The following is a 17047-nucleotide window of genomic DNA, read 5'->3' on the forward strand; positions in this document are numbered from 1 at the left end:
GGAGCTAAATTATTACTTGAAGAATTAAAAAAAAAATTTACGTATTTATGTTAAAAATTAAGTTTTGACAAAATTATAAAAATTTTTTTAAATCTGCAATTTTTCATTAAAAAAATATTAATTATTTTAAATAATTGCGCTCTACATTTCTTGACTGACCAAAAATTTTAGTACTATTAAAAAAAAGCGGGAAGTTTAAAATTTTACTTTTTTTACTTCTAAAAGTTTTGTATAGTGCATATTTATCATTTACATATTTAGAGAGTTGTAAGAATAATAAAAAATAATGATAATAATAATAAAATTTAAACTCCCAGATTTGAAAAAAATATAAACGTGACTAATTAATAATTGTAAAAAAAACTATTGCAAAACTGGGGACAAAAATGAACATTTCACTACTGATATTGATATAACAAAAAATTGAATGAGCAATGGCACGAGTTTGTCTCGATACGTGAGACAGTCTCTCTTCCAGCTTCTATAGGTGATGTAACGAATGAGACAGTGAACTTACCAAAGTGAGAGTTTGACTAGGAAAACAATATATATATACATATATTTCAGTACATTTAGATAAGTGAATAGTTATCCAGATACGATATAGAGTGTTCGATAGAGATCGTGAGAGGGCGTGTGAATGCGTCTATTAATCCAAAGCAAGACTGGCCCTGTAAATTAACCGCTCGTAAATCAACAATATTTATTATTTAACAATGATAATTTTAATAACTAAACAAAACAGACTAGAACAATAAATAAATAATTTAAAATATAAATATATACTGAATTATGTTTGTGTTACAAAGAGCAAGTCATAGGGAGTCATGGGAAATATTAAACATAAATAATAAAGTAAAAAAAGGACAAGGAGAAAAGCAAGGGTTTCGGTTCGACATATCAGCCCGAGGTGGTCACGAGTCCAAGAGGGCCCACTAGAGTGGGTGGGACCCCCTTTAGCATCGTGATCTTTTTCTTTACCTCATTATTTATTTCTTGCTTCGTTCTTCTAAAGCCCTTCCACGGTATTCTTCTTTCTTCTTCCTTCTCTCCTCCTTCTTTTTCTTACTTCTGCCTCTACTGTACTCTTTTCTGGTACCAGAAGACCGAGACTTATACCTTATACCTAACCCCCTGCTCTCCTCTCACCGATACGAGTTCTACACGACCTCCCACTCAGGTTAAACGTCGCCGAACGCCAAAGAGTCCCTGGTAATCTTACAAAGTTTCCAATTTTGTAGGTGACAGTTTAGTCGTACCTTCACTTTTTTATTTTAATCACAAAAAAATAGAAAAAAGAATGATTAATTTTAAAAAAAAATTTCAAAGTTGAATCAAAATTCAAAGCTGCTTAAAGATATTTAAGGCAATATTTTACTTTTATTTTTTGAAAATAAATTCAAGAATATTCTTTCAAAATTTTTAGTCAAAATAGTTTTTTATCAACATTATTCTATTTTTGAAATTAAAAATTTTTTTCTATTTTTTACATTTTATTTCAAATTTAATTTTTTACTGATCGCTTTAAATTAAAATTATTTAAGAATTTTTTTAAAATTTGTGAAAAAATTTACAATTTCTCATATTCTGTTATTTTTAAATGAAAATTAAAAATCTTAATCCAGCGATAGTGTTTCATTATTTTAAAAAGGAAAAAAATATTTTTTCACTGTATTTCAAAGTGTATTTAATTACTCAAACAATCCCTCCATCAATATCTCCATTAATAATCCCATAAAAACTGATTAAAAGTAGAATACCGCCTTAAATAACTAAAGCTACGGACGACGAGTATGTACCAAGTACGCATGTATGCAAATAACCAAGGGCACACCCACATTCGGTTGCCTCCTCTTGAGGCTGGAGTACTCGTATGATATTCAAAAGAGCTGGAGAATAGATACGAGAGCCTCAGCCTCAGTCTGGGTCTATACTAGCGAAACTTAATGCCCTGTACGAATAAAATAAAAATAAAAAATGAATAAATAAATAAAAAGAATTTCGAATGAAAATAAGAATAAGAATAAGAATTGTTTGGAGAGCTGGCTGGAGGACTATGGATCTGTGTATGTGTGTCTCGTCTCGATTCTCAAGTCGTCTCATTCTCCGGAGCTCTTAGAAGGAAGATAAAGCGGGCGTGATAGCACTCACTTCTCTCTTATAAACCTCCTACGGGTTCTTGTTTTGACACCGGCTCTCCTCTTTGTTTCTCATTTTTTATTTCAGCTTCTCAGCGTCTTCTCATCTTATATTCCTACTCCTTTCTTTACTTTACTTTGCTTATATTCTTATGGTCTTATATATATATATATATATATATATATATATATATATATATATATATATATATATATATATATATATATATATATATATACTAAGAATCACGATAAATCTATCCTATCCAGCGAGCTCTTTATTTAGTTTTTATTTTATTCATCTCAAAGTATCGTATGATGCGGCAAGACCAACCGCAATATCAAGTACTGTCTTGTTCATTCTCTTTCCTGAGCCACAGCCACCACTGGACCACGTACATAACGCAGTATCAGTCCTGAAAGACCGTCGACCTGGAAACATCTTGTCTCACGGGATCGATGTCTCTCGAGTCTCCAATCGCCCGAGAAAATCCCTTATTTTTGCTTTTTTGTCCATTGAAAATATTATATTTGATATTTTTTCATAAAACCGCTGAATTTTTATATTTTTAATAATTTTTTAGTTATTTTTTGAAGTGACTAAAGCTGAAGTGACTTTTTTTTTTATTTCTACAATAAATTTTTTTTATAAAAATTTATTTGTTAAAAAATCATTCAAATTTCCAAATACTTGATATTCATTTTATTTTCCGGAATTTAAATAATTTTATTTTGATACTGACTTAAATTTTTGTTAATGTTTTCAAAATTTGTAATTTTTTTTAGTAAACATCAATTTTGAATGATAAATATTTATTTCCAAAATAAAATAAAATATTACGTGAAAAAAAATTCAAAAATTATTTTAGGATTCGCATAAACATTGGATGCCTTTAGAAAAAAAAATATATATATATATTTTTTTATTTGTGAACGTCCATAAAAAATACAATACTACTGAACAGATTCTATTGTTCTTAAACATAAACCTCGTGTGTAAAAAAAACACGTGAGTCTGGTATATTATGTTTAGTCTATCGTTAAATCAGCAAACCCTGTTGGCGGTTGAGTTTAAAACTGAATAAATAAATAAATAAAACAATTTTCGCCCTGTTTTATTAACAGCGAAAATATTTAGTTATTTAAAAATAACTAACCCTAAAGGAGCTTACTGGTGGCCGTTGGCAACTTAAAGAGACTAGTTTGCGTGCCTTAGAGACGGCCCGGCATGCGAAAACAACCTGTTGATTGTCTTATAGCTAACCTGTTGCCGGTGTTGACTGTCTTTCTTCAGAGTTAGGTCTTGTCGATCAACTGGCTCTCTAAACAAAACTATCCTCTTGTCTGGTCCCTCTTATCCAATTCCTTCCTCATTTTAAACTGCTCTCTTTTGGCATGCTTTGCCCTGCAATCCACAATCTCCGCATATTTTTGTCAAGGGCCCGTTCTTCTTTTCAATCTTTCTCAAAACGACCGCCATCAAAGGACCTTAAAACCGATCCGCTTACTACCAGCTATCCATCCATTCACATTCATCCACATTCGTTCATATATGTACTTTCATGTGTGTATATGGTTATAAATTCGTCGATAGGCTGTTTAATTAAATTCAACAAATGTCAAATCGCAGACGACTGATCAAGGTCAAAACTACCTTATATTTTATTTTATAAATAAAAAATAATTATAATTCTTAAAAAATCAGATTATTATTATTTTTATTAAAAATAAAAGATTTTATACAATAAATTTCATTGCTCTACTTATACGTTCTTTCGTTTAGAATAATAATTATAATATAACTGATTTTTAATTAACTATTATTATTTCGATCATTAAATTTTATAAAATAAATTTCATTGCTCTACTTTAATTTTCTTAAATTAAAAAAAAATTGACTTATCATTAAAGAGCACTAACATAAAATTCTGAGCCGAAGGATCTATGTATATTTATAAACACCTCAAAAAAGGCACGGAGATCATTAGATGTCTTAAACGAGTACTAAATATCACGTTGAAATGATCATACCATAAATAGAGCTTAGGGATAGCGATCAAAAAGCTAAAATATATACTCGTCAGCTCTTATTAATAACTCGACTTTCCTCATAGATCATACTACATAAAAAACCTAACGGTAAAAGCATCAATTATTCTCATTATTTAAATACTTATTTCATTAACTAACCTAAATAACAAATACATCATAAACTAACATCTCATCAGTTTAAATCAATTAGACAATACTATCAACAAAAAAATTCATTTAAATCTTCTGTAGAAAAATCAATTACATTTTCCAATAATTTTTTTTTTATTTTCTGACAATCAATCTCAGTAAAAAAAGATTCATTTTTTTTTTCAACCTTTTTCATATTTTAAGTGTTATAATTGTTATTTTTTCCCAAATTAACCACATTAACATGAACACATCCAAGGATAACGTTCGTCTAGGATTAGCAAACTCAAAAAGACAAATTTTTCCGGACACCCCGCAGAGAGATTGAGTCTCGTGACCACCCGTTGCCTGCTCGTGTCTGCGCATCTTACCTTACATGTGATTTCAAAAACCAACAACCTCGCATTATTATACGGGACTTTAACTATTTCAATAGAACAATTAAATTACAGTGTCTCCCATTTCTTTCATACACTGTAATACAATAAAATCCGATCCTATCCTTTCATCCCTCGTTCTCGAGGATTTAAATCCTAATCTTAAACCCATAAAAGAGTACCAGTGTACCACTTATCTCAAACTTTGATCCAAAAGTGAAACAAATCGTTCAAATTTAGCGGAGAGGCAATTAATATGTAGATAATATAATTATTAATCCAAGTACAAAGGATAAAAATAAAAATATAAATAATAATGTAATAGATTGAGAGTCACTGTTAACCATAGTCAGCGGCATGAGAATTTTCCCACAGTCCCCACCATTTATCGGGGCCGCCTCAGGACGCACACCCGCTCTCGCAACGTTGCCACACCTCATCCGAGCAAGACACTTTCTCTCTCTCTCTTTAAGCGTGCTCGACAGGGACAACACCAAAGAAAATAAGATAAACACTCGGCTTAAGAGCGAATGAGACAGACATAAAAACAGGGATGGAAATCCACGGCTCCAGTCAGAAAGAGATGGAAATACGCCGACATATGTGTGTATAACCCGACACTTTACACACATGTGATATGTGGACGTGCACGCGCACAAATTTATCTACTATACACTAATACTGATATAATGCTATGTGTTGTATTGATATAAGGAAGGTTGCGTGTGTTTGTGCTGTGGAAGATGCTGATGCTGGTTGAGGAGCGAGAAAGACACCCGTCTTTTTCCTGGACCAGACACCGGACCCCAATAGCTTTTCGATACGATGTGTATGTGGTTTAGTTTATTTTTTTGGGATTATGCTCCGGGATCTTTTCTATATGTTCATGCTCAAGAATTTAAGAAACACCCGGATTTAAGAATTCGGCAAATAAAATTCTATACCACGATTTTCAATTATATTTAGATGGATACATTTTAAGTAAAAGATTTTCAATTGGGGATGTGCTACTACTTGAAAATTAGATCAGTTGGAAGATTTTTATTGTGATTTTGGAGTAAAGATTTGATAGGGGGATTTTTATTTTATTGTGGGGTATTTTGAGTAAACTTTTTTTCAAAAATATTTTTTGAAAATTCTACTGTGATTGATAGAAATTTGAATATTTTAAAGATTTTATTATTAGTGATGAAAAAAATTTTAAGGATCCAATTTTTAAGAAGTTTAGAATTTTTTAATTATTAATGTTATATTATTTCTTTTTTTTTTTTTTTTTTTTCATGAAGTTAAAATTACTCCAACAGTCCAAATAATTGAAAAACTAACCAGTTATTTCTCCCAAAAAACTTTTCTCCAAAACCATTAAAGCCACAACTAAATGGAAAGCATTTTTTTGCATAAAAAAGATAAAAACCGAGAAGCCGTTGTCCTGTTTCGAGAACCGGAAGGAATGAAAAATAAAGAAGAGAAAAGCATGCGTCCGACAGTTTAGAAATATTTTCGTACAGGCTCCTGAGTGCCGAACCAGGTTCAAAAATCTCAAACTTATACATCGCACACCTATGGGTTGTCAAAAAAATAAAATAAAAACTATTAGAGACTTCCCTAACCGCGAATATATAAATTAATCGATGATATATAGTGCCTATCTCCATTACGTATAATATAAAATATAACATATGCATACTTGAGCTCATATTAACAAATACTGTACAGATTCACATATGAAGCCTCTAATGTTATGTAGTAATGTAACATGTAAAGAGAACGCTCGAATCGCGGGTCGCGAGTAGAGGGATGTAGATGCTTTTATATATAAATATATATATATATATTTTTTTTATACCTTAGTTGTAATATAATGTATGTAGTTGTAGTTGATCTGAAGGATGAGAATAGAGTATGTATAATATAAATATATGAAAGGGAGGGAGGGATAAGACGTCGGTAAGGAGAGAAGAGAATAATACACAGCACACGTATGTAGAATGTATATGTGAGGAATAAGAGGGAAGAAACTGAATAACCACGGACAATCGCAATTATGGGGGACCGCCGTTGATTTATAAGTAGCGGGTTCGTTTCTTCCGTCCGACGCACCTACGCCTTCTTCACCATCAGAGCACACTTCGTAGATTACTTTATTTTATTTTATTTTATTGTACTTCAATACTTTTTTGTTTTTGACTTTTTCTGTCTCGTTCAATTCGATTTTGCTGCTATTTTTATTTTTCTTTCATCGCCTTTTACTCCAGCTCTGGAGTCTCCAGTTGTATAAAGTATGGACCGTTTAAGGCCTTGTATGCTCACATGCCCATGCTTTAACATTCGCGAGTCCGATACCTGATAAATAAAATCGAGATAAAAAAATATTCGAGGAATTGTTCGAGGGACAGGAATAAGAATAAGGTTATGGAAATAAGAATAAGGGTGAGCATTACGCTTTAGATTTCTTATTTTTTATCGATCATTTTTTAATAATAATAATAAAACTTTCATCTTAAAAATTTATGTAAAAGTCGGTTTTTTTAGGGTTTGATTATTAATGGGCTTCATTCTCGTATCGACATCGACAGATTAAATAGTTGTGAGTTTCAGTTTAGATTGTTAGTTTTTAGTCAGTCGGCTACAGAAAGTCCTGGGTCGTCGAGTAAAAAATAAAATAAAAATATAAAGTAACTATTGCTCATGCCCATGCCCATCGGTTGGCAAAAACTGTCGGAACGAATTCGCGGACAAATATGTGCGATAGTGACTGGCAGAAAGCGGACTCTTTTGTTCTTACCGGTTTTGTATTGTGTATCGATAGTCGTAAGAATCGATTCGCCAAGCTTTTGTAAATCGTAAGACATTTTTATTTTCATTTTATTTTATTTATATAAACAATAACAAACTATTGGTATTTCAATAAATATTCTGGATGTTCGTAATCAAATAGTGAATTCTTCAAGTATTTTATCCATCAAGATTTTTCATAAAAAAAAAAAAATAATTTTTTAATACGATACTTTGATTTATTTTCTACAAATATATTTTTTCAAATTTTCTTAATTAAAAATAAATTCCCCAGAATAAATTTTCGAAGTGAAAAATGACAACCCACGAGTTAATAAAACTGAAGAATTTAAATATTAACCATTAACCAAAAAAAAAAAAAAAAAAAAAATTATAATATTATTCAGTAAAAAAGACCCGCGTTAATATTAATGTTATCTTATAGCTTATTATATAGCTCCAGCTCTCGCTGGGCTGTATAATAAAGTCGTGAACCCTTAAGAACACGAGTAGAGAAATAGTTTTAAGTATTAAGTAGTTTTATAGTTCCCGATACGAGAAGAGTGTATAGATAAAGTGTTTAAACTACCACATTTACACTCTACACTAGTTTGTCTCATACATTACACGTATAATATTATATTTGTCCAATCCCGTGATGTATAATGGTATAATAATGTTTCGTCTACAGTAATATACCATAATATAGTATAGACATCTTCAGCATTGCTGAATTATTCAAGTATTTGCTTATTGAGCACATGTGTGTGTGTGTGTGTGTGTCTTTTATTGACATGTGTGTAGAATATAGTATACGGAGATTGGATAGTTAAGCTGCCCTATCGGGTATAAATTATGCGGGCCATTAGATGCTAACTATGGTCCATGAGTAGGTATGCATCATCCACTAAGGCCAGCATATTTTTATTCGATACTTTTTTGTAATACCTCGATTCCAAATCAGATTTTTATTTATTTCCTTGGAATAATAAATTTTATTTTTATTTTTGTAGTCAAATGCTTCTGGCTTTTAACTAATCATTTCACGCGTCTAATCGTATAGATCTTTTTTGTTAGATATTTGTTGTTTAACTTTAAGCTACAACATTTTTGGCGTGTTTCGGAATCGTTTAATCGAATTTTTCCAGTTTTTAAATCTAAAAATATTTAGGCAAATTTTTATAAATTACCGCGTGTGAAAATTTAACCGGGAAAAATTAACCTAGTCCTAAATTTTAACCTACTTCAAATTATTTCATAAACTTTCTTTTGAAGCTAACTTCTCAGTTTTAGGGAAGAAATAAAAATTTATTAAAATTTTTCTGGGTCAAATATAAAATGTCTTTTTTTCTCACTAAACCAATAATCACAATCTCTCGTTTGAATGCTGAGAAAAAACGGCAATTCGTCGCAAAATTTCTCACCAATTAAAAAAACTTTCTTCAAGCCAATTTTCGCGTAGTGTGAACCAATTAATTACCTATAACAACCGATCGCTGAGTTTGATGTGAGAACTAAACAGCAAACATGTAAAAAAGCGTGTTTTTTTATTAAAAAACAAAGACTCAGAATAAATTTCGCGGGGTCTGAGCACGTGAGAGCGCGCAGCTTGTTAATTTCATTATTATATATTTTATTATTTCTCTTCTTGGTTTAGTATTTGTGAGAATGGCGATAATTATAAATAATATATGGAAGTTGAAGTTAATAACCGGGTAAAAGCATTATAAACAAATAAAACTAAGTATAACATTGCACTGAGTATAGAGTGTGTTACATATAGTTCATTGAAGCAACTAAGCCGGAAAGGAAGTCGGTAGGAAGGAAGGTATCGTTTCCTCGTTATCTTCTCGACTTTCGCGGTTTTGTTTCCCACGTTCTTGCTATCGTACCCATGATTACACTTTATAATATTTTATACTTTACACATATCCACACTAGCACACACTCACAATCATATAAATAAATAAATACTTTAGGAAGGAAATTAAAGCAAAACTCTCATCTTTATCAATTACCCAACACCTCCTCTGCTTATCAAACTCCGTTTATTTCTGTGGTTAATTCATTTCCTTCCTTCTTTAAAAGTCCCTCCAAAAATTTCTCATTATTTTTATATCAAACAGAAAAAAAAAATAATTGTGCAAATTTAAATTAAACGGGATAATTTTTATTGACGGTCATGACTTTCAAGGTCTGGTTGAATAAATCAATTTAATGGTTGAAAATAAATAAAAAAATGCATGTTTAATTAAGACATCAACTTGAGTACAAGGTCAGCCCATTGAAAATTCCTTAGTTTATTTTTTAAAAAAATTACCAAGCTCTCATCTTATTTCTGAGAATATAAACAAAGATAATAAAAAAAATTTAATTTGTTTTTGAAAATTTGAACTAATTTATTTGTTTATTTACTTTCAGGGTTCAAAGGCCAACACTGCGAAGAGAACATCAATGACTGCATAGGAAACCTGTGTCAGAATGGCGCGACATGTGTGGACCGAGTTAATGAGTACGCATGTCTATGTCCGCCGACATTCAGAGGACCGCAGTGTGAAACTGACGTTGACGAGTGTTCGGTCCGCCCTTCTATTTGTCACAATGGCGGTACTTGCACCAATTCGCATGGAAGTTACTCCTGCATATGTGTTAACGGCTGGACTGGAGCTGACTGCAGTATCAATATCGACGATTGTAATTCAGCAGCTTGCTTCAATGGCGCAACTTGCATCGACCGCGTTGGCAGTTTTTACTGCCAGTGCACTCCTGGAAAGACTGGTACGATTTTATTAATAATTTCACTAAATTTCGCCGCTAAATATTTTATCAGTAGCTTTACAACTCAAAAGATCGATTATACTTTAATTCTAAGTCCTCAACAAGATGGCGGGCCGCTTAAAATGGCGGAGATTTGAATTACATAAGCGCGGGAAATTCAAATTTTTCAAAATAAATTAAATTAAAAATAATTGATCTTTCAAGCAATAAATTAAAGTAGAAGTAAAGTCATATAAATACATTTATCTTTAGATGAAATAAAAATAAATCAGCAAGCATTGTATTGAATAGAAAACTAGACCTCGGTACGCAGGTGTATTTATCTCGATAGTTTTCATCAAGCATCTCCTTATTAGATTCACCCGAGGTCGCCGTATAGTCTCTTAGTCTACCAAGTAGTAGCAGCAATAACATAACGACAGATGTCTCCTGAATTCTCAACTAATGTTCGTCCACTTATCCTCAAGTCTGAGTCTTGAATCTCAACTCGATAGTAAACATTTTATTTTTTTGCACTACCAGCATTCTTATAATCCACTTTTTTACAGAAGATTCATACATACATACGACGGATTACAATTGACGGGTGATTAGAACTCTTGAAAGTTGATGAACAAGTAGCAGTAAAGGCTGGACTATGTTGCAATCTTTATCTAGTCTCTCTATTCACCAGAAACAGAAACTATATGTTTATAAATAAAAGACAATATAATAATAAAATGTGTTGTATTATATATACGAGAAGAAAAAAGTTAATGTAATTTATCGGGAGTATTATTTGTCGGTAAACACTTTGTAACTCTGTAAATGTATATAAAAGCGGGCCCCCCATGCATCTCACATCAGATCGTATATATCGAGATTCAATATTATTATTCAATTCCTCACAATACAAGTTGAGTTAAGATTAAAGAGTTTATATTTATAAATATATATACGGAATACCAGTGTCTTTAAATTTTATTTTCTATCGTTACGTTTGTTGATCTCCTTCTTTGGCTCCGAGCCTCCAGTCCATGTTTGGTGATCCGCTGACACTTTTGTACTACTAGAGCCTTCGTCATTTACAATTACAACTCATACTGCCTGGGTTTTTACCCAGTTCTACAGTATTTCATTACTTATACTATAAAATATCCAATTTAATTTTATCGATTCAATGCAATGCTTCTGATTTTATTTTATTTATTAGTTAATTAATTAGGAACTAGCCAGTAGGTGGTTTATACGGTTTATGCTTTTTCAGGTTTGCTATGTCATCTTGATGATGCCTGTACGTCAAATCCATGTCACGAGGGTGCAATATGTAACACAAGTCCCATCAACGGTTTTTATACTTGCGCTTGTGCTTCTGGGTATGAAGGAATCGATTGTTCGCAGGATCAGAACGAGTGTGCTCAAGGTAAAATTTTTTAATTTTTAATACATAATTAAAAAATTTTTGGTGAATTTTTCGTGGAGTAAATTGAGGAAAAAAATAACTTGATGTTTAATATTGAGTCAAAAATTATTGGTGATTTTTTTTTTTGGAAATTTTTAAAAGAAAATTATAAATTTTAATATTTAAAATAATTAAAGGAAATTTTAAATTATAAACCAAGTTTGGTCACTAAAAGTTGAAATTTTGTCAAAATTATAATTGATAAAAATAAAAATGACCAAAATTTCGAATTTTGAGACACTCAAATATTTTTTCAAGTTTAAATTTTAAAAATTTAAAGCAATTGAAGCTTAATTAAATAATTATTTAAACTTAGTCAAAAATTCTAATTGATAAAGTTAAAAGTAACGAGATTTCAAACTCAAAAAAGCTCAAATTTTTCTATTAATTCAAACATCAAAGACATTCTTACAAACAACATTTTCTTATAAAAACAATAATTACCCATAAAAACTCTATAATCTCCATCTTTTTCACAAAAAAAAAAAAAAAAAAAAAAAAAAATTAAATCCTAAGAAAATATGATCTTATCTGCATACCGATGCGGGAATCATGATCAAGCCTGAAGCTAAACTGGACGATGAAGAAGCATCTAAAAAAATATATGTCGTGCGACTGTACTCCGGATCGTTATTATCGACGAGTAATCTCATGTCTTATGTGCCCCGGGACACATTCGCGATCGTAAGCTCCCCGCGGGGTTCTTTAATAATCGACGAGCGTCTCAGTCTTACCCCTCGTATTCATCCACTTTTAAAAAAAAAACTCATGTATACTTATGTAGTTACTTGTAATTATTTTTTAGCCAGAAACCCAGCATTCAATTCTCGGCGATCGTTGTCACCCTTCAAGCCCACCTTTCATTATATCACAAACATTTATGATATTTATAACTTGATTGTACGCTCCGATAATTAATACCAGCAATTATCAATCATTTTATTCAACTCGTTCCTTATTTTTTTTTTCGATCAAAAGTAGATAAAAAATAATTTTTATTTATTATTTACCAAGTTGAGATAGAAACAATGGAAGAATTTTGTCGAGTAAAAGGTTTCTGGCTAATAATTTGATATGAGATTTATGAATTAATAAGAATTCCAAGAAGCCTTTCTTTCGGAGCAATGACGTCGTGGATGTCCGGCGTTGAATTACCCACATGCTTAAACATTAAACAAAAATTCTTTATACATATATAAATAAATGCGGAAGAGTATGGCTTTAACTTACACATGCCACTGGCTCAAATTTATAATGTTAAAGATTGGGTCAGAGGCCCCTTGTACCCGTACCGTTCAAGTAAAGTAAAGGTCCCCGAAAATAAAAAATAAAAATAACGAAATCCGAATCTTAAGGACTCGTACCTTTACCGGGAACTTTTATTTTGTATTGCTTCAACTACAGTATGTGTATGTGTAAGTGTATGGGTCCACGGGCCTGTACTACCTGTCGCGTTAGTAACAAAGGGTCCTATTGTTACGCGAAATTCGGCAACGCCGCCACACGAACAGCTAGTGAGCCGTAAGTTGATACCCCTGGGGGCTTTTTTAAGGACCCACGGGGGTGACCAGGTTCATGTAATGCCGTTTTATTATTTATTTGCTTATTAAAAAAATTTTTTTTAGTTTAACAGCAGAAAATTTTTATATAATTAAGAAGATTAAAAAAAAATTGTCTTTGGTGTGTTTAAGATGCTAAAATTTAAATTAATTGCAAAAGTCCCTAAATTGTGTATATTGTAATGAAAATACCAAATAATTAAGCTAAAGTTTTTTTATTCACCCAGAAAAAAAAATTTTCTTAAACTAAGAAAATTATAGGGAAGACTGAAGTTATTTTGGAGCAAGAAAAAATTTTCTTGGCTTAAAGAAAATTAACTCCAAAAAATTTTAACTTCATTCAAGAAATTTTCAGTCTTCCTTAAGATTTTCTTGATTTAAGAAAATTTACGCTTGACTCAAGGCTTTTTTTCTTTCGGTACATAATTTTTACACAATGCCTTTTCACTGCAGGATGCTAATTTAAATTGAAAATAAAATATCCATATAATTTATCCACGAAAAGTTCAGATATAAAGTCGTTGATTGCAATATAATAGTTATACCTTTAAATTTAAAAAATTTGTCCGACTAGTAATTCTGAACTGACTTAATGCCCACGTGTAAAAGCTTATCATGAGTTAACTCTCGCTATTATATGTCTACATTATATTCTACATTCTACACTCTGCATACAAAAGACAGAGCAGACCTAACCAGTTCGTATTATTTTCATGATTTTATTATTTTCCATTCTCGCGTTTGTGTGTGCCGTGAACTCACGCGTCCAAGCGATAAAACGCCAGTTTAAGAATATACTTGTACCGCACTTTTATTCAAGCCTTTACCTCTTACTGTGTATCCTTTTTCCACACACACACACACACACACACACACACACACACACACACACACACACACACACACACACACACACACACACACACACACACACACACACACACACACACACACACACACACACACACACACACACACACACACACACACACACACACACACACACACACACACACACACAGAGAGAGAGAGAGAGAGAGAGAGAGAGAGAGAGAGAGAGAGAGAGAGAGAGAGAGAGAGAGAGAGAGAGAGAGAGAGAGAGAGAGAGAGAGAGAGAGAGAGAGAGAGAGAGAGAGAGAGAGAGAGAGAGAGAGAGAGAGAGAGAGAGAGAGAGAGAGAGAGAGAGAGAGAGAGAGAGAGAGAGAGAAATGTATATAAGCATAAACAGATAAAGAGTCACATATGTAGATGATGCTGATGTAAAAAGCAGTTTTATAAGGCTCTGCAATAAACTATCTGCTATTCACTACTCACCAGTTGTATTATATCCAGAGACAATTTATTCACTGTAAATTTACGAGCCTAAAAAATAACTTTTTACACATAACACAACACATATTTTTACCGTTCATCGAAATTAAATAACCATTCCATTAATAAAAATATAATTACATCTTTAACAATTGTAGTTTCATAAATGGATACAGTGATAAAAATAAGATTGTAGTTTTTTCCTTTTTCTCATTAAAAAATACGAATTGCCTTCAGACATTTCTGTTTATAAGTAATTATTATTTATATTCATAATATTGAAGAAAGATTTAATGATTTGCTCAAGTAATGCACTTATAATTACACTCTTTGAGCCAAGTCATGATACTTGATCAGAAGATCAACCACGATGAGAGATCTTTCATCAAGTCTAAGCTTGGAAATTTATTCTTGAATAAATTTGATAGTGCAAAAGAAAAAACTTTATTTTTCGAAATTTAAATCAAAAAATTTTTGACAATTTTTTTTTACTTTATTACAAAATAATTATTTTAAAAAAATTAAACTTTTTTACAATTTATGTGCATAGAATTTATCAAAATTTTTTTTTAAATTGTCTCGTAAAAAAAAAGTTTACTCCCAAAAAATCTTAATTTTCACAGAAGATTTATTGAGAAGATCATTTTTAAGAAAAAAAAAATTATTTTATTCATTATTAAATCTAAAAGGTTAACGACACTGAAATAAAAGTAATAAAAATAAAAATCAAAAATACAAAGTCAAAATAAATGAAACGATATCTCGCCCTGATAAATAGAAATCCATTTATACAACGCCTGGATCCGTAATACGAGACACAAAAGCAGTGCTTCTGATTATTAATGAAGTCCTTTTGTTTGGGATTATACCACACCACAATATAATATAATACAAACCTGCATTGCATTTTACATCCTTATAACTCCTTTAGTACACTCACAAATATACATTATCAAGTCCATAATCAGTGAGGGCTTGGCGATCATTTTTTCACTCCATTAATCCCTTGCATACAAAAATTCTGCACATTATAAAATAGAATGCTCATCATCAATCAAATTCTTATCTAGTGACTCAATAAATAACTTTATAATTGCTCATGCTATCTCTAATCTATCTCATCTATATAATCTTCTTCCAATAAATATCTCCGAAGTTTTTAAAATCCCGTCATAGCAATTTTTTGCTCTAGAACTAATCTCAACAAGATAATTGATAATTGACTTCTTCCCAATGTCCATGTCGTCTAAATTAATTCAATTAATGTGTAACAAGCATCCGTGAACTAAAAACCCTCAAAACAATTTTAATAATTAATATTTTTAATAAAAAGCATCTGGATGGGTGACACGCTAAGAGGCCTAGCTTTTTCTCTACACAATAATAAAATAAAACAAACTTAAACTGTATATATTTAATTGCCAACATGATTGCAATAATCTATTACATGTCCACCGCATTTTAACGTACTTGCAGGAGTGAAAGCACAGTTATGATTCCAGTAACTAAATAAAAAAAAAAAAAAAATCCGAGGTTCGAGCGTGATCAGATTTAAAATTTATTATGGAATTCAGGGTGCGATTATCTGCCCATAGATGGCTACCATTCCTCAGCACTTTTGTCTTCTCGCATACACATGGGTTATTATACTTAACCAGGCTGGTACATACTTAAATGTCGATAAAACCCCTTGAGGGACACGCGATGGAATGAGAAATTTCGCAATGATTGTATAAGCACATGCACCTGCCATCAATTATCCATCATATTTATTTAATGTGTGCGATCATGTGTGTTCATGTATTATATAGACTTTTCTTTAAACGATCGGGTCGCTCGGTTTTTAGTCCTGTTCTTGGACTTGTTGCTCATGGGAGTATCTTTAATTAAGATTAACATTTATGAGAAGCTAAACTGATGAAGCCATATTTAATTGCAGCCTCTTAAAAGTTATACGTCCACGTATGACTATATATATTTACTAATTTTTTGTTATTGTGGTGTTATGTCCCGGAGATTTTATTGTCCTTTATTTATATTCGAGATTATGGTGTGCATTGGTGTGAGGGGTAGATCCCAGACATGTCAAAAGACATCATTAAAGAGTGAGAGAAGAGAAAGAGGAATATAACGCGGGTTTTCGCATACCATTCTCGTGTAATTCGCGTTCGTTTTTCCACGCATTGTAATTGCCAACTCTTGGTCTTGCTCTTATGGTTCATGTATATAGATAGAAAGAAGAGAGAGAGAATGATCCATCGTCGCTGAAGATAAAGACAAGAAACACATTGCCAGAACGTGTTTACAGTTCCAGTGGCTGATGCTCGGAGAAATAAATATTTCTGAGATAATGAGATGGTGTGGAGTAATAATCGAAATAAAAGACATAGCAAACTATTAATATGAAAATTCTACAGCTGATAGAAGTGATTGATTCGCGGTAGAAAATGAATTATTAATTTAGGTTTGTCTTTTTTTTTTTTTAAG

The 17047-nt window shown here is 31.6% G+C and overlaps 1 protein-coding gene across 3 annotated transcripts in view; it reads left to right on the forward strand.

Moving 5' to 3' along the window:
- N (neurogenic locus Notch protein) overlaps window positions 1-17047 on the forward strand; it is a 137548-nt gene that overhangs the window by 80106 nt on the left and 40395 nt on the right. For all 3 annotated transcript variants that reach the window (XM_074255991.1, XM_074255992.1, XM_074255993.1), the window contains 2 exons: window positions 9893-10249; window positions 11496-11651. In XM_074255991.1, coding sequence (XP_074112092.1) covers window positions 9893-10249; window positions 11496-11651 — 513 coding nt within the window. The remainder of the gene's footprint in view (window positions 1-9892; window positions 10250-11495; window positions 11652-17047) is intronic.

This window comes from Cotesia typhae, unplaced genomic scaffold, assembly GCF_013202065.1.
Source record: "Cotesia typhae breed Kobodo isofemale line unplaced genomic scaffold, CoteBio_Ctyphae scaffold_152, whole genome shotgun sequence".
NCBI classification, from domain to species: domain Eukaryota; kingdom Metazoa; phylum Arthropoda; class Insecta; order Hymenoptera; family Braconidae; genus Cotesia; species Cotesia typhae.